Source organism: Alexandromys fortis, unplaced genomic scaffold (genome assembly GCF_014885135.2).
Source record: "Alexandromys fortis isolate MF-2015 unplaced genomic scaffold, M_Fortis_MF-2015_v1.1 scaffold_44, whole genome shotgun sequence".
In the NCBI taxonomy this organism is placed as follows: domain Eukaryota; kingdom Metazoa; phylum Chordata; class Mammalia; order Rodentia; family Cricetidae; genus Alexandromys; species Alexandromys fortis.
Window position 1 is genome coordinate 3,521,491 of NW_026067921.1, and position 19,995 is coordinate 3,541,485.

At 49.5% G+C, this 19,995-nt stretch overlaps 1 protein-coding gene across 1 annotated transcript; it reads right to left on the reverse strand.

Annotated features, from left to right (window-relative positions):
• Window positions 1-2,792: 2,792 nt before the first annotated feature.
• On the reverse strand, window positions 2,793-5,507 carry Eif1b (eukaryotic translation initiation factor 1B). Its single transcript, XM_050141729.1, has 4 exons — window positions 5,284-5,507; window positions 3,911-4,074; window positions 3,515-3,616; window positions 2,793-3,211 (listed from the first exon to the last, which is right to left on the reverse strand). Exons 1-4 carry the CDS (start codon window positions 5,312-5,314, stop codon window positions 3,167-3,169), a joined length of 342 nt encoding a protein of 113 aa, XP_049997686.1. The 5' UTR covers window positions 5,315-5,507; the 3' UTR covers window positions 2,793-3,166.
• Window positions 5,508-19,995: the final 14,488 nt, after the last annotated feature.

Consider the following 19,995-nt stretch of genomic DNA (forward strand, 5'->3'; position numbering starts at 1 on the left):
ATGGACTGTAGAAAAGGACTGGCTGAGGTCAGTGTGTAACAACCACGAGCATTGGCCGACAACAGAAGTCCCGGCTTTGTGCACGTGCCAGGAGCCACGATTCTCTCGGTGCCCACAAGAGGGTGCTGATGGCTCACTACTCGCTATAAGCATCTCCTGCAGTTTAACTGCATCTGTCCCTGGTACCTAACCTTCCCAGTTTAACACCCGTGGGTAGCGATGCCAACAGTGCTCACACTGTTCTTTCCCGATGTGAGTCAACGCCCCCAGCTTCTAACCAATGACATGAATTCATTCGGACTGGATGCTGGTGACCAGGGACTGAGGGCCTTTTCTGACTTCACGGGATACTGTCTCCCTCCAGATAAGTTCTCACAGTCATGGCTAGCATGGCCGAGAATCGTATCTCTGCTCCCCAGACTGCATGTCTTGCCCGGTAGGCTTCAAGGGCCGCTTTCAGGGAGAATATGTGAGAGCAAACTGGCAGTAAAACCAGCTCCTTCTATGACAATGAGACCCGGAGACCCTTCTGTGTTCTTTCTAGGTCACAACAGACAGCCCTGCATGAACTGTCAGCACCTAGACACTCCAAGAACTTTGAACTTTAGACTCTTTGTACCGTAACACAATGACACAGCTCTCTGTAATTGCTGTTTGAGACAGGGTCTCCAGATGCCCGGGCTGGCCTTAGACTCTTGATCCTGTTTCTACCATCCAAGTGCTGGAGCTCCAGGCATGTCACACACCGAGATCTGGGATTGCTTCTTGTGCGAAGTCTGTTCACTAGTTTAGGATGAGGCAGGAGACTCAAGCTGGTGCTGTTGGCGGCCAAGAGCAGAGCTATGGGCCACAGCAATCCGCCTGTTTGACTCATGCTGAATATAATTCACCATTTTGATCCCCACAGGCATGTCATTTAGTGCCTGGGATTTAGAGCACCCAAGGGCAGTGTGGCAGCTGCCGGCACGGGTGCCAACTCTTCAGGCATCACCTTTGCCCCACTCCATGTGTCCTGACAAGCAGGGTCTACCCACCAGACTGCCAGTGAACACTGCCCTTCACTTACTAGGATGCCTGTGGAGCGTGCTTGGTGAGCAGACGTCTCCTGGGGTGTAGGCACCCACTCGTTCCTTCAGCTGGAGGCCAGCTGGTGACACACAAGATGTACCTCCAGTGTCTCCAGTTCTTTGGGGAACTGCCATCATGGCTCGGATGGAACTGTTCCTTCTCTGTCGGACACCACCCCCTCTTATGAGAACAGCCCATCAGTATGAAGTCCCTTAGTAGGCAGGGCAGGCTGCTGCCTTGGCCTCCAGAGTGCCAGGTTGACAGGCCGAGGGACCTGTCTACTCTAGACTAGGCCTCAAAGTTCTCTTTTCGTAATGGTTTTGCTAGGATCTCTGTCAAGCCTGAAAGCCCAGGGACAAATTTATTTACCCGTTACTACTCTGTTTTGTACCCTGAAGCATAAAGCACCAGACAGAACGCAGCTGGTATCTTTCCACAGGAAGACTGAGCCCGGGGAGCCCTCACTTCCTTTGGTCTCTGTCAAGCTGAGGCAATGAGGCCTGGCTCTCTGGCTGTTTTGACCGAGTCACCACTTATCCTGTGACTGGTTCTGTAAACCTGCAAACACCGTGCAAAAGACAAGTGAGAAACAAAAGCGGGGGGTGGGGGCATGAAAACAGACACCAAGGAAATCCAAAGATAGGTCATACTTCAGGAGGGCACAGGCGGCCCTTTAACAGCCCAGCTGCTCTCAGCTGAGACCAGTCAGGTGTCGTTTTCTTCCCAGCTTGGAGGCCTGCCTCGGCTTAATACAAGCCAATCTTCTAGGTGCTCGCTCAGCAAATGCACTCACACAGGGCTCTGCTGCAAGCTGAGGCTGTTGCTTTACAGTCCTCAGCCGTAGGGAGAATCAGACAACAGTACGACACAAAAGCTGTGGGACAGGGTTCCCCCACCCCCTAACCTAAGATGGGATTTCTCTATGTAGCCCTGACTGTCCTGGAACTCACTCTGTACACCAAGCTGGCTTCAAACTCAGAGATTCACCTGCTTCTACCTCCTAAGTGCTGGGTTAAAGGCATGCGCCATTACCACTTGTAGGACAGTTCTTAAAAGGCTGGGAAACGCTGGGCACGGTTACTCATGCCTTTAATCCCAGAACTCGGGGGGCTGGCTTAGAAAAAAATCAGTTACAAGATAAGGCAAAGGCAGCTGGTTACATACTGAATATCAGGACAGCCTTACATACTCTGGTCCAGTCGCTCACAGGAGGCGGGGCGCAGGGCTGGTCAGGTGCAGGGACTGACGCTGAGACACAGCCACCCCACTGCACTACGCAGGGCACACTACAATGCTTTTCTCTGCTTTGGCTCAATGGCATAATTTTTCTGCCAAACAAAAATCACTGTTTGACACCAGGACGCAGGATGAAGAGCTGCCCACTACCACCCCTGCATCCTTGGGTGCAGAGCAGAAGTATGGCTGCCAGGTGGGAAGCCCTGGCTGGCCCTCAACTCTTCCACTATCCAGCAGTCTAGGAGTGCTAACCCGAAGCCAAACCACCCAGCCTGAAGACAGTAGGCAGCACCACCCACAGCCACAAGGCAGTGCTGAGACAGGCGTCTCTTCGGATGGGCAATCATCGTGGCAGCTGTAACAGGGCTCTCTACCTGTTGACAATCTGCAGCTGAGGTTTCAGGGACAAGTGACAGTCCACGACCCTCCTTCTCCTGAACCAGCAAGTGAAAACACAACCGCGAGGAACTGGCTGAGACGTGGGGGCATGGGTGCTCACAAAAGGACTCAGACTTCTTTTTATTGTTAAGCTGCAACGTACACGGTTTAATACAACGACAACAAAAACATGTAAGAATTAAGTGAAGATAAACTGAACAAGAAACACTCAAAACAAAATCTTTTCCATTGGAAACATGTTAGGATGAACTCGGGCTTTGTTCCCACCTGACCGCGATTTTCTTATGACTCAGTAGCCTACATACCCCGTGTTTCCTGCAGGCACGCAGGTGTGAGTGCGAGTGTGAATGATTAAATAAATACAAAGTCCGTCGTTTACTGTGGAGAGTCATCTCCCGAGGCAGCCAAACCGGGTTGAGGGAACAAAACCAGTTAAGAAACTCGCCACACGTTTGGGTTCATCTTAGAATCCGTGAACCTTCAGCTGCTCCTCCTTGACGATGCCAACCTGCAAGTGAAACTACGCTCAGCAGGATCACGACAGCAGCCAGCAGGTTGCAGCGACAGCCCCACACTGCATGCCACCAACAGCTGACAGCCCACACACCCCTGCACACCTGCGCATGAGCCATCTCCAGGCCACTGAGCCACACAGGCCGTATTGTTCCCAGCCAGTACTGCCCCTACCTGTCTCCGTCACTCCGCTTACTCCAGTCGTGTGCTTTTTACTGAGCAGGAAAGGAGTGCTGTCTCTTTAAAATGTTAGTTCTTAGAAGCAACCTCAAGGTCACACACAGCACCAGTCACTCACCTCCAAAAGAAACTGGCAAATGTTCTTCCTTTGGTCACCTTGCAGCTGAATAACCTCTCCGTACTCGGGATGTTCAATCACAGTACCATTACAGGCAAATTTCTACGACACACAAAGTCAAATGCACAAAGGTTTTACATTCCCAGGACAAATGTCACTGCTCCAGCCGGGGTGACCGCTCCACAGAGCAGTGCCCTCTAGGACTCCCGCCCTCCAGAACCCAGTGTCTATGCAAATGAATCTGGAGCCACGCGAAGGATTCTATTAGGGCAGACAGCAGCAACTAAACGGCACACATTTCAGTGTGCGAGCCAGGTAAGCCCCAGTCTGAGATGGAGAACAAAGCAGCTTCCCTGGGCCTACGCACTAGTAGCCACCTGCTCCTGACGTCATCACCTTTTTGAAGGCTTTCACAAGTTTCTTTTTGTCATAATCGTCCGCAATGCCCTGCACAGTGGTCAGCGTCTTCCTGCCGTTCCGCTGCTGGATTCTTATATGAATGTAGTCCTCAGTCCCTGCCGGGAGTAAGTCGTCACCCTTAGTTGCATCAGCAAAGGGGTCTGCAGAGGGACAGGAAAAAAATCCACAGCAGGAAAAAAAAATTAGGACGCACTATGTAGGAAGGTGGTCCCTACAGATCTAGACGGCTGCGGCCATGGATCCAGGGCTGCGGCTTCATTTCTGCAGGGAAGGATGGGCTCACTGGAATACTAAGTCTTCCAAACGAGAAAGGCCTAAGCCGGCTGTGTGTGCCAATATTCGAGCTTAAAAAGACAACGCCACTGTTGAAGGCACCCTCCAATGAGACAAAAGACGTTTATGAAAACCTAATTTCATATAGCCACCACAAGAACGTGCGTCATCTGGCATCTCCATTATATTCCGACAACAGACACATTCAAAACCACCCACCCCAATCAGTTAACATAGGAACTGAGCCTAGCAAAATAAAATAAACATATACAGACATGCTCTTTCAAGAGGTGTGAGCAACAACTTAGGGCAAGCAGAGATAACAAGACAACTTCCACCCAAATCAGAGGCCTGTATCTAAGCATCTTCATCAGCCACCTCTGAGGGCGGCTCAAAACCAGCTGGGGCCAGCTCTGCCCCCCGTTCCTGCCAGTTGCTGGTCCCTCAGGCACCCCCCCCCCACCCTGATCCTTATCTTCCTTGCTGACTGGAGTCTCAGATCTCCTAACCCTTGAGAGTCCCTAGTCTCCCAGCAAGGGCTGAGCCCCCCCCCCCCACTTGTGAGTCCTCTGAGAGTCATGGGTCCCCCAGCAGCCTGAAAGCTGTCAAGCTCCCTAGCTTCTGAGCCCCACCCTCCAGTCTCCTTAGAGCCTGGCCAGTCCCGAGGCCCCAAGTGAGTCCCTAGAGCCCCTGCCTCCCCCGCCAGTGTCAGGTTCCCGGCAAACCCTCGTCTCTGCAAGCCTGCAGTACTCCATCCCCCTCTAAGTCTCCGAAGCCCCCGGCCTCCCGTCCAGTGTCAAGTCTCCCCGCCTCTGGCTGGTCTCTCTGCGGCCCCAGCATGTCCCCCAACCCTCCTGTGAGTCCCCGAGGCCCACGTCCTCGGGCCAGTGTCAAGTTCCCCAAGCCCCCTGCTGGACCCTTGGCCTCCTGTGACTGGCAGAGCCAGACAAGGCCGGGTCTGAGGTCGGGAGGGAGCCGTCCCCGTAGCCAGGGTCTCTGGGAGCCCCGTCGCCATCTTCTGGACGCCGAGACAAAGCCCAGCGGGACGCGGGCGGCGGCCGGTGACTGGACCTTACCGAAAGATTGGAGGTTCTGGATAGTGGACATGCGACACTAGTGTGAGGCCGGTGAGGGGATAAAATTCCTGCGGGGCCCGCCCGGATCACCGTGTCAGGAGGCTGCAGCGGCGAGAAACGGAAATCAATGAAGCGGCGGAAGCCCGGTGCGCAGGAGGACGCAGAGGAGGAGGCGGCGGCGGCAGCGGAGCGCGAGCAGGGAGGCGGCGCTGCGGCTTCTCGCACAAAATGGCCGGCGCCGCGTATTTAGCTACGCGCGCCGCCGCCACGTGACCGCGCGCGCCGCCCGCCCCGGATCGCTGCGCCGGGGGCAGCAGGCGGGCGGGAGCCCACTGCGGGCAGCCGCGGTCCGTCCTGGCCGAGGCGCCGGCCGGGGCAACTTCCGGGTGCAGCGGCGAGAAACACGCCCCCCGCGGTCTCGACTCGCGGCTCGCGGGGGCCGCACCTCTCTTCCTCCGGTTGCCCTCCGTCACCCCTACCCACCAGGGTTCCCGCAGAACGTGTGTGGGTGCCCCCTGGGAATCCGCAGTTCTAACAAGCCCCAGGTGATTCGGATGCTGCAGACTTAATCTCGTTTGTCCCGGGTGTCACGATCTGGCCTCTAGCTGAGTCAGGTGTGCGTGGAACGAATATGCTACAAAACCTGCCCGACCTCTCCTTGGCGGGGCCTCCTGGTCCAGGGCAGGTTCTGAGCGGGATAGGTGCCTGGTACTAGGTGAAGTAAAGAGGAGCCATGCACAAACATCGGCGGACAGTGGGGAGTTGGCTCTTCTATGCATCACCTAGGCAGGCTTTCTAGACCAAAGTAGTAGACTAAAAATAAAATTTAGGTATTATTAATCTCTCTGTGGCCCAAGCCTATCGACTTCGTTCTGGGATAATTTTTGGGGACCTGATGCAAGACATATATGCCCCAATACAGTAAGTAGTCGACAAAGCAGTCTCTATAAGAAGCACAGGATACACAAAATGCATGTTTCCTCTTTTTTCTTACTAAATGTACATTACCACTCTGTATTGCATGGTTTCTCAGATGGACCCAAGGGTAGGTAGGCCAGAGAAGAAAAAGTAACACAGAGAAGCTTTTAAAATTCCTTGAAATCTGGGGCTGGAGAGATGGTGCAGGCTTGCTCTCCTTTCACAGGACTAAGGTTTCTTTCCCAGAACCCATGAGGGACAGCTCTCAACTGCCTGTATCCAGCTCCAGGGGGAACATAGCCTTCCATTTAGAAGTAAGGCTTGCATCAGAGGTATCCAGGAGCTACATTTTTTTTTTTAGCCAAGCGATTAATAAAGACAGGTTAAAGACTCTTCTGACCCTGACTTTCATGTAATTTACAGCTTTTGTGTAGCTTACATATAACTTACAGGTAGTTGTTGTGTGGCTTATATGAAGCTTAAATCTGATCTCTATGAGACAACATTGTTTGCGATCCAGAGAATCTCAAGCTTTTATAGAATAAACTGAAGTATTTAAAAATGTGGGTTTCAGTGGTAGCAGCTTGGGTAAGGTGGTCATTTCTGGCTGTATTTCAGCAAGGAGCCTAGATGGGTCACAGAGAACAGCAGTGTGCACTAAGGATATTGGGAAGATAAAGGGTGATAGTTGGAAAAGAAAAGTTCCTGAGGTTAGAGGTAGACGCCAAACCAAGGTCTTAGCATCCATGTAGTAACAACTACAGGAAGTCAGCCAGAAAACCCACATGTCCACAGGGAGAGCACTCACCGGCTGTCCAGGAGAAATAGCTTTGCCTGACTCTTGGCCACAGGAGCTGTTTCTCTTGGTTCCTCATAAAGGGGACACTGTGATGTAGCCAGCAGCCATCCTGGCAGTTAGCCTGCAACAAACACAGTGCTGGGATTCACTCAGTTTACCTTATGTCTGGTACTCATGGTGTGTGATGAGAGCCCTGGATCCTTGACCATCCAGACTTGTTCCTGTACAGGATTTGTGACCACAACACTAGTGACTCAGCCATCTCTCTTTAGTGAGTTCGGTCCACACACAACCCTGACTGCTGCACTCTGAATTCAGCGCCGCATCGCATCCTGCCAAGGCCAAGCTCTGCATGGGCTGTTCCCGGCCAGGCACTGAGACCCACATAAAAGATAAGAATGCAGACTGGTTACAGAGAGAGACGATGGGGGTTCCTCTCAGGGGCTCGACACTCCCGTTCAGCCTAGCTGAATCTCTCAGACTTGCACAGAGGCCTACAATTCCTACTCCGTCTCTTTGCTCTCTCCTTCACAGGGCCACCACTTCCAGCCTCACAGCGCCTTCCCAGACCCCCAAACCTGTTGCATATCTTCCTCTGTCTTGGTATCACCTTCTCAAGGTGGCTAACTGATGCACCTGGTTCCAGATTGGTTGGTGAGAACGCAGAAAACTCCACCTTGGAAGAAGTATCTGATTATTTTTTAAATAAAATTATTTTTAGTATTCCGCCTGTCTCTGCCTCACAGGCAATGGGATTAAAGGTGTACGCTACTACACCTTGAACTCACAGAGATCTGTTTGTCTCTGCCTTCTAGGCACTGGGATTAAAGGCCTGTGCTACCACACCTTGAAGTCACAGAGGTCAATCTCCCTCTGCCTCCCAAGCGTTGGGATTAAAGGCGTGTACTACCACAAACAACTTCTCTTTTTCTTACTTTTTTTTTTTACTTTAAGAATTTTAACTTTTAGTCTGCATATTATTTTCAACACACTGTAAATCATTTAAAATTTTCTTTGTCTTTGAATCTCTCTTTACTATATATCTCTTTTTCTGAACACATGAGTCTTTAATTTACTGAGCAATATGAGTAGGATTAAAGCCGTGGCTTTGCCAGGTAGATCCAGTCCATTCCTTAGATTTCCAGCCTCATGGCGGAGATACAGGCTGTAGCCATGTTTATAGCCACAATTCTATGGCGTTTCAAGGTCCCTGCCAGCCAGCGAGCTCCAACAGACAACAGTCAAGTCCTCTCTCGGTAGTTGGCCCTCCTGCCTCAGTCAGAGTTTGCCCTGGCAGGAAGGCCCAGAAAGCCGGCATTTTAAAACAGCCAGTTTTTTCCTGCTGCTGAGTCAGGACAATTTCTTTATGGCACGCCACCAACAAAGAGCAAGACTCTGTGTTAAACTCTGTTTTTTCTCTGTTTAAAATTAAGCTCTCGACAGCTCTGCTCTCTGGAGCAGAGACGCCATGCTCAGCTCTCCTGGAGAGACCCGACAGCTCTGTTCTCTGGAGCAGAGACGCCATGCTCCACTCTCCCGATAGCTCTGCTCTCTGAGGCACACACGATGAAGCTCCGACCCAAGATGGACATAGGTTAGAATCTTCCTGGTAAGCGCACCTTGGGGTGCTTACACGCATTATTAGAAATGGGCTAAATTAATATATGAGAATTATCCTAGAAGAGGCTAGATAGAAATGGGCCAAGCATTTCTTAAATGAATACAGTTTGTGTGTTGTTATTTCGGGCATAAGCTAGCCAGGCGGCTGGGGTGCTGGGGACACAGCCCCGCCGCTCTTATTTCAACAGATGACTGCTCTTATTTCAACAGATGACAGGTGACTGTATGGTCACAGGTCGTATTCATAAACATGTCTCACCTTTTATCCTCTGTGGTGGTTTGAATAGAAATGGCCCCTACCGACTCATGCATCTGAATGCTTGGTCCACAGAGAGTAGCACTATTTGGAGGTGTGGCCTTATTGGAGGAAGTGTGTCACTGTGGAGGTGGGCTTTGAGGTCATATACGCTCAAGCTAGGCCTAGTGACACAGACAGCTCCTGCTGCCTGCAGTTCCAGATGTAGAACTCTGTCTGTCTGTGCATTGATCGACCGCTTCCCACCATGCTGATAATGGACTGAACCTCTGAAACTGTACGCCAGCCCCAATTAAATGTTTTCCTTCCGGGTAGACTTGCAGCTTCATTTGCCCCCTGGCCGCCTGTGTCCTCTCTCTCCCTCATCTCTTCCAATTCTTGCCTCCCATGGAGCCATGTGGGCTTGTGAGTCAGGGTGGGGTGCAGCTCCAGAGGCCTCCTGTCTTTGTGTCTCGATGCAGCTCAGCTAGCCTCCAGGACCCATGTCTTTCTTCTCACTCAGCCATATGCTCAGCAGGACACATTTCCCCAGAGGTTAAATCACTCCGCTGACCCACAAGGAGTCATCACTTTTATGGACATCACGGGGAGAGGTAGCTCACTGGCTTGTGGAATGAACAGATGTGACCCGAATGCCCTGTTTGTGGGTTGGACCAGTCGTGACAAAGTCTCCCCATTCAGCTCAGGCTGGCCTGGAACCTATGGTACTCCTGGGCCCCGAGACTACAGGCAGTCCTCACCACCCAGGCTTACGATGTGGAACTTAAGGGTCCAAGCTGAAGAGTTAGAACAGGGATCATGTCCACGTCCAGCCATTAGCACTGTAAGGACTCAGCCTCATGACAGGTCTGCTTCCCATGAAGAGAACACGGGACGTCCCACCTCAGAGTGCTGTGATGGCTGCACTCTCTCTCCGCGTTGTATTTGTTGGAAGTCTTTTCCAGGAGCTGTGTGCCGAGTCTCCCGGGAGGTGATTCTGATTCAAGGCTGAGGCAGTTCATGGACACCGTGTCTTCTGCAGAACGTACACCATCTCTCCTTCCTGTGACCCTGAGGCTCTTGGGAAATCTCATTGCAGTCGATCATTTGGTACATTCTAACAAAATTTTTCCTAGAATCATGACAGCCAGTGTGTACAACATAATTGTATCAGAGGAATTCAGGAAAAGTAGACACAGAGTAAATAAAGCAAATAAAACTCCTTCACTGTCAGAAATCTGGAGAGCACAGGAAGCCAGGGTAAGTTGCCCAAGGCTGCGTCTGACCCATTACCACTCTGGCTTCTGCTCACTCAGCCGTGTGCCCAACAGGACACATTTCCCCAGAGGTTAAATCACGTCTGCTCTTCAGAAGATCCACTCCTAGAAGCTGACAAATCCCACAGCTAAAAACAGATGGCTTTGGAATTATACTTGTTTAAATGTAAAAGCTTTTAATCTGTTTATTTTTTTTTTAATTTTAGAGACCGTGGTTCTCTGTGTAACAGCTCTGACTGTCCTGGAACTTGCTTTGTAGACCAAGCTGACCTCTAACTCACTTGCGTCTTCCTCCCGGGTGCTGGGATTGCAGGAGTGTGCCACCTCCTGCAATCCCAGCTTGTTTTTAATTTATTTGTTTTTTGTGGGTATCCTCAGTCCCTCTGCACCTTATTTTTGGATCAGGGTCTTTCATGAACCATCAGCTGGATGGCCACTGAGCCCCAGGGACTCCTCCTTCTGTCACCTCCCTAGTGTTAGTATTACAAGCACATTCATCACACTTAGGTTTGCTTGTTTGTTTGCTTTTGTTTATTGAGACAGGGTTTCCCAGTAGCTATGGAGCCTGTCCTGGAACTTGCTCTGTAGACCAGGCTGACCTCAAACTCACAGAGATCTGCCTGTCTCTGCCTCTGCCTCCCAAGTGCTAGGATTAAAGGCGTGTGCCACCACTGCCTGGCTTATCTTTTTGTTTGTTTGCACACTCAGATTTTCAGATGTATTCTGGGGACTAAACTCAGGTCCTCACACTTGTCTAGCAAGGCCCATACCATGATAGCCAGAAATGTAAACAGCGAATATTGTCAACTCTGAAATGCTGGGATAGCCAATACATGCGCAAGTATATTTATTAGTCTAACTGCAGGGGAAGTAAGTAAGGGCTGAGTTATTCTGCAGACATGAAGGTGAGAAAGATTCTACTGAATTCAGGTTGGGTAACTCCAGACCTGAAGGCTTCAGCATGTGAAAACAACACTCTTCCAAACACAAATCCATCCCTAGGTGATGTGGGAGAGTCTTCTGTTTTGTGTTGATTTCATTGGTTAAATAAAGAAACTGCCTTGGCCCTTTAATAGGACAGAAAATTAGGTAGGTGAAGTAGACAGAACAGAATGCTGGAAGAAAGAAGCCGAGTCAGGCAGTCACCATGATTCTCCTCTCTGAGGCAGACGCAGATTAGGATCTTACTGGTAAGCTACACAGATTATTAGAAATGGGTTAATCTAGATGTGAGAGCTAGCCAGTAAGAGGATAGAGCTACTGGGCCAAGCAGTGTTTAAAAGAATACAGTTTCCGTGTAATTATTTCGGGGCATAAGCTAGCTGGCGGCCAGGAGCCGGGCAGCAGGAACGTGGCCCACAGCTTCCTCAACACCTAGGAATCCCCTTTCAGTCACTGAAGTTGGAGGGACTAGGGTCTTTTAGAGACCTGGTAACATCCAAGGGGAAATTGAGATCCTGCACTGGACCCTTTGTCAGGCAGGGTGGGTTGCCAGTCGGGCGGTTGTTCTACAGCTCCGTTTGCACCCCTCTCCCACTTCACCAGTCAGAGGGTCTTGTTTTGTTAAGACTAATGACAGATGTGACCATGGTCGCATCTGAGGAGACGCACCTTGCCTTCTCCGGTGTACTGACAGGTGGCACTCGCTCCAGTCCTCTCGTTGGGCACAAAGCCATTTGATTCTCACTAGTCACTCAGGTCTAGCATTCCTTCCATTTCTTCTTCAACGAGGAAAGACCCAGGGCCCCCACACCGTTTGAACACCACCTAATATATAGTCTTGAGCATTTCTGTATGCGGGCCGACCTCTTCCTTCAGGATGAAGCAATGTGCTGGCTAGCTTTAACTTACAGCTCGCCGCAGCATACAATCACTGCAATCATGAGGAAAGAGAGGAATTACCTAGATCAGCGTGTCCCATGGACACGTCTGTCCGGGACTGACTGCATTGTTTATTGAGGTAGAAGATACTTCCCAGATGTGGGTGGCACCACTTCGTGGGCTGGACCCTGAGTTGTGGAAGAATGAGCACACAGGAGCCATTGTCTCTCTCTGCTCTGGACCGGTAGATGTCACATGACCAGTAAGCCCCTGACTTCCCTAGGGCAACTGACTGTGACTCTCCAAGCTGCTGAAGGAATCTAGGACAAGCAGCGACCTCCCTGCGGCTGACATGCCTGCTCTCAACACCATAATAGCTTCCCCCGGTTCTTTTCTTAGCCCATTTTAACAGAAGCTTTGTTATTGACTCTGAGACTTTTAAAAAACTGAGCCATCATTTACTTTTTGATAATATACAATATGCTCACATTATCCTGTCCATCACAGTATGCATTCCCAGACCAGCTGGGCCCTTATATCTCAAGAGCACAGGGCTTTGCCCACGCCACAGTAAGAGGCAAGCTTGCCACCCTCTGTGGGGCTGTGCCCTCACGAACCTCTGTTTAACTGACTCCATGTGCTTTTTGCTTTGTTGCTTTCTTAGGCTGCTGGGTCCACATTCCCACCAATTTTCACATAATCCTGCTTACTGGAAATAACCTTTTCTGTTAAATGGATTCATAATGCTGGTGGAACAACCTTACCCAAGATTCATGTTTTTCTTTTAAAAAATATTACATTCCTTTTTAGTATAATATTTTTATTAATTCATTGGGGATTTCATACAGTATATTTTGATGATATTCTGTCTTAGCTTCTGTGATGTTTCCTGAAACCTAGATGTAGGGACCGTATTGTAGCTGTATCAGTTGGGGCTGGGCAGGCACCTGACAGCCAGCTGTTCTCTGCATTTTGACAAGCTGTGGCTTTCTCTAATGCTCTTCATCAACTACAGAAAGATGTGTTTTCGATGAGGGGAGACCTACACTTTCCTGTGGGTATAAGAATAAATATTCAGAATGAAGTTAGGAATAATATTGGTTTAGGAACACAGCAATAGTAGGTTCTCTAGGTTCCATGGCCTACTAACCATGGACAGTTGACAGGCTATGGTAGCATGCATAAATTCCATCCCGTTGATTGGGCAGTAAGTCAAATTTGACAGCTATTCGCTACATCTGTAAAAGGTGAGGAGGAGCTGCATTGTGGTGGTGCACACCTTTAATCCCAGCACTTGGGAAGCAGAGGCAGGCGGGTCTCTATGAGTTCAAGGCCAGCCTAGTCTACATAAAAAGTTCCAGGACAGCCATAGCTACACAGAGAGACCCTGTCTCCTGGTGTAGGAGGTCCTTCAGTATATGTGTTGCTTTTACTGGTTAATGAATAAAGCTGCTTTACTTTAACAGAGTAAAGCCAGGCAAGAAATCCAAACAGAAATGTAGAGCGGGTGTAGGCAGAGTCATGGAGTAGCCATTTAGCCACCACAAGAGACAGACGCCCTGTTGGAGCCTGCAGAAGTACGCTTAAGCTATTGGCCAAACAGTATTGTAATTAATATAGTTTTTGTGTGTTTGTTTTGGGTTAGAGTGGCAGGGAACAAACAAGCAGCCTCCGACAAAACAAACAAGAAGATGATTCAGGATTTTGAAGGTTACAGCAAGTCATTACAGGACTGAAAGCACCTTGAGAGAATGCAGAGTTGAGAAAGCCCTTTCCTTGGTTTGTGACCCTCGGTGGGTGAAGGGGGTCCTGCCAGAGGAGGTCACCTGAAGATGCTATGGCGCTACAGCCCTGCTCTCCCGGGGTTTGGAGTGCCTGCTCCAACCACAGTCATTAGCCAGAGAGTCCATTTACCTTGCTGTCAGGGTCAGAGTGGAGACCAGGAGAACAGAATCCTGACGTTTCAAATCTAAAAGGGGGACTGACTCCTTAGTCTTCAGACAGTTCAATAACGCATGGGCACCAAGCTGATGAATGCCCGGGTGACATCAGCAGCAGGGACCATGCCCACTGTCAGCATCTCGACAACCTCGGGAGAAGAGGAAGAAGTGCTGTGGATGTGGGACATGCAGTGGCAGCATCATTTAAAGAGAAAGAAGGGCCTCTGTCCTGCATTGCTGCGACACCGTCATCCATAAGGCCCTCACCAGAGCCAAGCCGTCCCCACCTCTGTGAGTGTGTGCGCACGGAGGCCAGAGGCTGACGTCTGGTGTCTTTCTAAAAATTTAACTTTGTGTGTGTAGTGCATGTGTGTGCATCGTGTACATGCAGGGGCCTGTGAAGGTCAGAAGAGGACAACAGATCCCGTGAAAATGGAGTTTCGGGTGGTTGTGAGCCTCTGACGCGGTGTTAGGAACTGAACTTATGTAAGAGCAGCAAGTGCTCCTGACCCCCAAGCTATCTCTCCAGCCCCTCCACCTGCTTTTCTGGCATAGAGTCCCTTGCTGAACTTTATCTTGCCAATTAGACAGACTGGACAGCATTCCCAGGGACTCTCCTGTCCCTGCCTCCCCAGCATTGGATTTACAAGCGTTCACTATTACACCTGGCTTTTGATGTGGGTGCCTAGGATCTGAACTCAGATCCTCATTCTTGTGTGCAAAGTACTTCACCCAAAGAGCTATCTGTCTTTGCTGTCTTAGGCATTTTGTTACAATAATGAAAGGAAAAAGAGCCAAGTATAGTTACTCATCCCTAGTCCCAGAAGACACACGGAAAGGGGTGATCCCGTTTGCATGGCTGTCAGTCTTGTCACATGGCCAGAAGTAACCCCAGGCTAGAGCCAAGGCCACCACAGGCCACCCCGGGTCCCACTCTCTCTAGTGTCTATGAGGACAAACGGAATGCGGCCAGTGCAAGAAGAAGCTGTGTGAACACACACGTACGCACCCCGGAAACGATCTCAGGGTTCCTCCCAGGAGAAGGGATGTGAGAGAGGAAAGAGATGGAAATCACTAATGAGCCACACAGGACCTATCATTTCCTGGGGACCCCTGAAGAACTCTGTGGAACCCCGATGCTCACAGTGTGGCCAGCAGCTCTGACAGCCCAGGGGCCGGCCAGGAGCAGTGTCTTGAGTCCCACCCCAGACCTGTGAAACCAGAATGCCAAAGCACAAGCTCGCCTTCAGTCTTTCATCTGTACCAGACACGACAACTCTGACAGAAAACAGATTTCTTTCCTTGTATTTAAAGACTTACGTACGCCCCACCAGACTGGACCCTTTGGATCACCTCCAAAGCATGAAGTGAATATTCAGATTTTCCAGTCCCCAGGAAAGTCAGTCCTGTTTACCTGGGCTTTATTAGACTCCCAGCTCAGTCCCTGAGACAGAAGGCTCCCATGGCCAACTGTTCTGCAAAATGCAAATTTTGTACGGGAAACACTTCCCCTGGGAGAAAACAGAGCTGCTGTCAGGGAGAGCTATTTTTAAGGGGCCAAATGCTCCAGCACAGCAGTGACAGATATAAAAAAATCTCAATGACAAAAGGCTCTGTGAAAGACTCAGCACGCACAGAGAGTCAAAGAGGCGAGGGAGGGCCAGGCCGTGCAGTGTCAGAACCAGAGAGCTCGGCGTCTATGCTGACGCACGACCCTGTTAGTGACTAAAGCAACTTGGGGAGAGGAGTTTATTCTGCCCTAGCCTCAGGGTCCAGTCCGTCATGGAGAGGAAGGCGATGAGGAAGGAGCGGGGCTGGCTGATCATTCGGTGCTCACAGGAAGCAGAGAGAGATGGGTGCTCGTGCCCACCTCACCTTCTCCTTTTTATTTCACTCAGGACCCCAGCCCACAGGATGGTGGCGCCTCTCTTAGGCGTGTGTTCTTACTATTACCTGTTCTAGAAGACTCAACTCAGGCATGCCCAGAGGGCTGTCTCTTGGGTGATTCTGAATCCCACTGAGTCAGTATTAACATCACCATGACTTTGCTTTTTGTATTCACTGATCTTACTCTACCCTTAACACAGGAATGTTTTAGGATAATGTGGCTAATACCACAATAATACTGCTGAACATGCCACCCTCCAAACCCAATGTGTCTTAGTCAGCGTTCTGTTGCTGCGAGGAGATACCAGGATCACAGCAACTCTTATAAAGAAAATCATTTAACTGAAGTGGTGGCTCACAGTTTCGGAGGCTTAGTCCATCATCTCATGGCGGGAAGCACCGCAGCATGCAGACAGACATGGCCATAGAAAGGAATGTTACACTATACCTGGCTGGGGCAGTTGAAACCTCAAATCCTACCCCTCAGTGATGATCTTCCTCCCACAAAGCCCCACCTACTCCAACAAGGCCACACCTCCTAATAGTGCCACTCCCTATGGCCATGCATTCAAACGCATGAGTGTATGGGGGCCATTCCTATGCAAACCACCACACTGTGTTTTCAGAGACCTGTGAGACAAATAATCCCTTTCTCCCCATGTTACTTCTGGTCTTAGTGATTATCACAGTAACCGAAAATTAACTAGAGCATTCAGTTAGCCCAAGCAAGTCTCAGATCCAAGTCCAAAATCAAGGGATGGAGAAATTTGTCGCCACCCCACCCCTCCCCCCCATCACAAGCCATGCCATCTAACCAAGCCCAACCTCAACAGGGCAGAGTGGTCATACTTACTAGAGTTAGGGCCTGGAGGAGAAACGTTTGTGGAGCAGAAATCGCCCCCATCGTGAGCTGAGGGTTGACATATGCATCTAGTAGCTATGGTTACCAAGCTCCTGCTGAGGTGTTTCTTGTGACTCATTTCCTGTAAGGTCCTAGCAGCACAAGGAAGATGCTTAGCATGCAACGTTACAGGTGAGCTGACCAGCCACAGTACACAGTACAGTAAACATCTGAGGAGGGACCAGATACTTCTGGAACTTTCTAGATGCTCTGAACTCTGGGTCACAGTTACCATGGCAAATAAAGCACTTTTTTTTTTTAGGAGAAAAATAAATGAGTGTCTGAATAACCCAGAAAACAAGAGCCATGTGTTTCTAGGGATACAGATGCTTGCGATTCTGTCTCCTGAGAGGGGTATCCCAAACTGATGTTCTAAAACAGGGTTTTGTTGCTGTGATAAAAAACACAACCAAAATCAACCTTGGGAGGAAGGGAAAGGGTTTATTCCACCTTACACCTTAGAGTCCACCTCTTTTCAATCTCTTTGCCTAGCAGTGCAGTTAGGTGTGGGGAGGCAAGGGCTGTGTGTTTTCTGAGTTTTTTTTGGCTATCAGTTTCCCTCTGTGAAGGGAGGATGGGCGTGGTCCTCAAGCGCAGGGAGCGGCTCATATTCTCTCATTGTTTCCATTGGAGCTGCTATGTCTCAGAGTGCAGGTAAGACTTTGGAAGTCAGCTGGGCCCCTTCCTTTCCTTCCTCCATCAGTAGTTTTAAAAGCAGTGTCCAGGGATTCATAGTATTAGCACCTGTTGCGAGATATTTTGATTGAATTCTGACAACAGCAGCAGAGGGCGGAGCTAGTCACTAGCTGACCAAAATTAACCAGAGGGCTTGGAGGACTGAGAAAAGAAAGGACACAGGAAGTAGTAAGGCAGGACTGAGAGAGGATCTCAGCCCTTTCAGACTGAGGAACAGGAGAGAGATGAGGTCACTGGTGGCTTCTGTGATCATTTGGGTTCTCACCCTGATATCTGACTCCTGATTGTTTACAATGAGATAAACACTTCAAGCATCGTGCCGGGATTACTATTAGAGATATAAATAGAAGCATCAGGGTGATCAAGTTTGGACGAGCAACCAGGTGATGCTAAGCACATCCGCGGGTGTCTACGGCATGAATTCTCAGAAAGGGTGACGACAGACCCAAGACATAATGTCACCCAAATCCAGCTTGGTGACTTGATGAGTTTATTGTGGACATTTGTTGGGACAGGGGTGAGGGGTTACTTATAGAAGCATGACTGGCTTGAGGCAGGTACATCATCAAAAAGACCCACCCCGTCATGGGTGACAGCCGAGAAAGCTGCATTTGGGGGGCTCTGTACTACTTCAGGCAGTTCCACAGAGGACCCCCCCTCTCCCAGAAACAGCTTAGAGCTTGTAAGTCTCCCGACTCATGAAGCAAAATCTCCTTCCAGAAAGGTTCAACCTTGAGGAGACAGCTATGTTACACCAGGGCTCCATGGACCTTAGATTGACAAGGCTGCTGGCTTTTGTATTTATAAACACTTATTTATTGCGGATAAAGGGAGGATTTCTATTCCCATTTGTGAATGGCAGGAGCCACTGTCTGACTGTCTGGGCATACCAGGAAGTCGCAATCTCCTAAGCCAGCAAAAGGATGGGTGTGATAGCTTGAACGCAATTGGCTCTCATAAGCTTATAGGAGTGGCACTATTGGGAGGCGTGGCTTTACTGCAATAAGTGTGGCCTTGTGGGAGAAAGTGTGTTACTGTGGGTGAGCTTCGAGGTCTCATATATGCTTAAGCCACACCCAGTGTAGCACGATTAATAAAAACCCAGAGACAGATATTGGGGCTCAAGATGGAGATCAGAAAAGTAAGGCAGCCAAGCCACTAGAGAGGTCTTCCCTCTACCAAGGTTCAGACAAACAAAGTGGAAATCCCAGCTCTATGAATCCCCAGATTGAGACTGAGACCTGTTTCCTCCCATTTTATATTCCTCTCTAGGGCTGGGATTAAAGGCATGCACCATCACTGCCTGGCCTCTATGGCTAACTAGTGTGGCTGCTGGGGTTAAAGGTGTGTGCCCCCACTGCCTGGCCTGGATGGCTGACTGGTGTGGCTGCTTTGCACTGATCTTCAGGCAAGCTTTATTGATTAAAACACAAGTAATATACACCATATTTCGATATTCTAGGCCTGTAGGCAGAAGACGGAAGCCCCAACAAGGAAGAGAAACTTTGGGTGACTGTCCAGGCAGTCAGTTGTTTCTGTCATTCTCACGATTTTGGAAGTTGTTTGCTCGCACGTCCTGCTACTCAGTTAATATTATTTCCTTCTTGGGTCTCTGAGGGAGATGAAGACTAGAGAGTTATAGTTTTCCTTGATGACCAGACGCAGAAAGCAAGTTATGATAAAAGTAAATTAGGTACAAGATTTGGACTCACCAAGATAGGATGGATATGGAGTATTTTCTTTGAATTTGTCAAATGCAAATGGACTAGACATTGTTGATGTACTTATTGCCTGGATATATTGTATGTAGTTATTGTGCTTACTGTATAGTTTTTCTTATATGTTATAGCCTTTTTTTAGACAAAAAGGGGAAAATAGTGATATTTTATTTATGTTTTAATAAATAAAGTTTGCCTAAAGATCAGAATGGCAAGGCTAAACCACTAGAGGTCAGGCATTAGGGGCACACACCTTTAATCCCAGGATTTGGGAGACGGAGGCAGAAGGGTCTCTGCGAGTTCAAGGACACCCTGGGCTACACAAGATCAATGCAGAAACAAATCCAGGTAATGGTGCTTCCCACCTTTAACCCCAGTACTAGGAAGTCACACCTTTAATCCCAGCACTGGAGGGAATATAAAATTGGAGGAGAGAGAGGGTTAGTCTGCTTAGCCTGTGGTCGCCCAGCCTGGTAGAGGAAAGATTTCTCTAGTGGCTTGGCTGCTTTGCTTTTCTGGTTTTCAGGCTGAACCCCACTTTCTGGGTTTTTATTATTTGTGCTACAGTGCTTGCACACACCTTTAATCTCAGCAGTCACACTGGTTAGCTATAGAGGCTGGGCAGTGGTGGTGCACGCCTTCAATCCCAGTCCTCCAGGGGAATATAAGACGGGAGGAGACAGCTCTCAGTCACAGTCTCATTCTGAGGTTCCTGGAGGCAAGGTCACCATTTCAGTTTGAGGTAGAGGTAAGAGCCAGTGGCTTTTTTGCTTTTCTGATCTTCAGGTTGAACCCCAATATCTGTTTCTGGGTTTTTATTAATTGTGCTACAGCCCAGTGTCCCAGTTCACTTCCTGTTGCCTGCAAGTCAAGATGCAGGACACTCGGCTACTTCTCCAG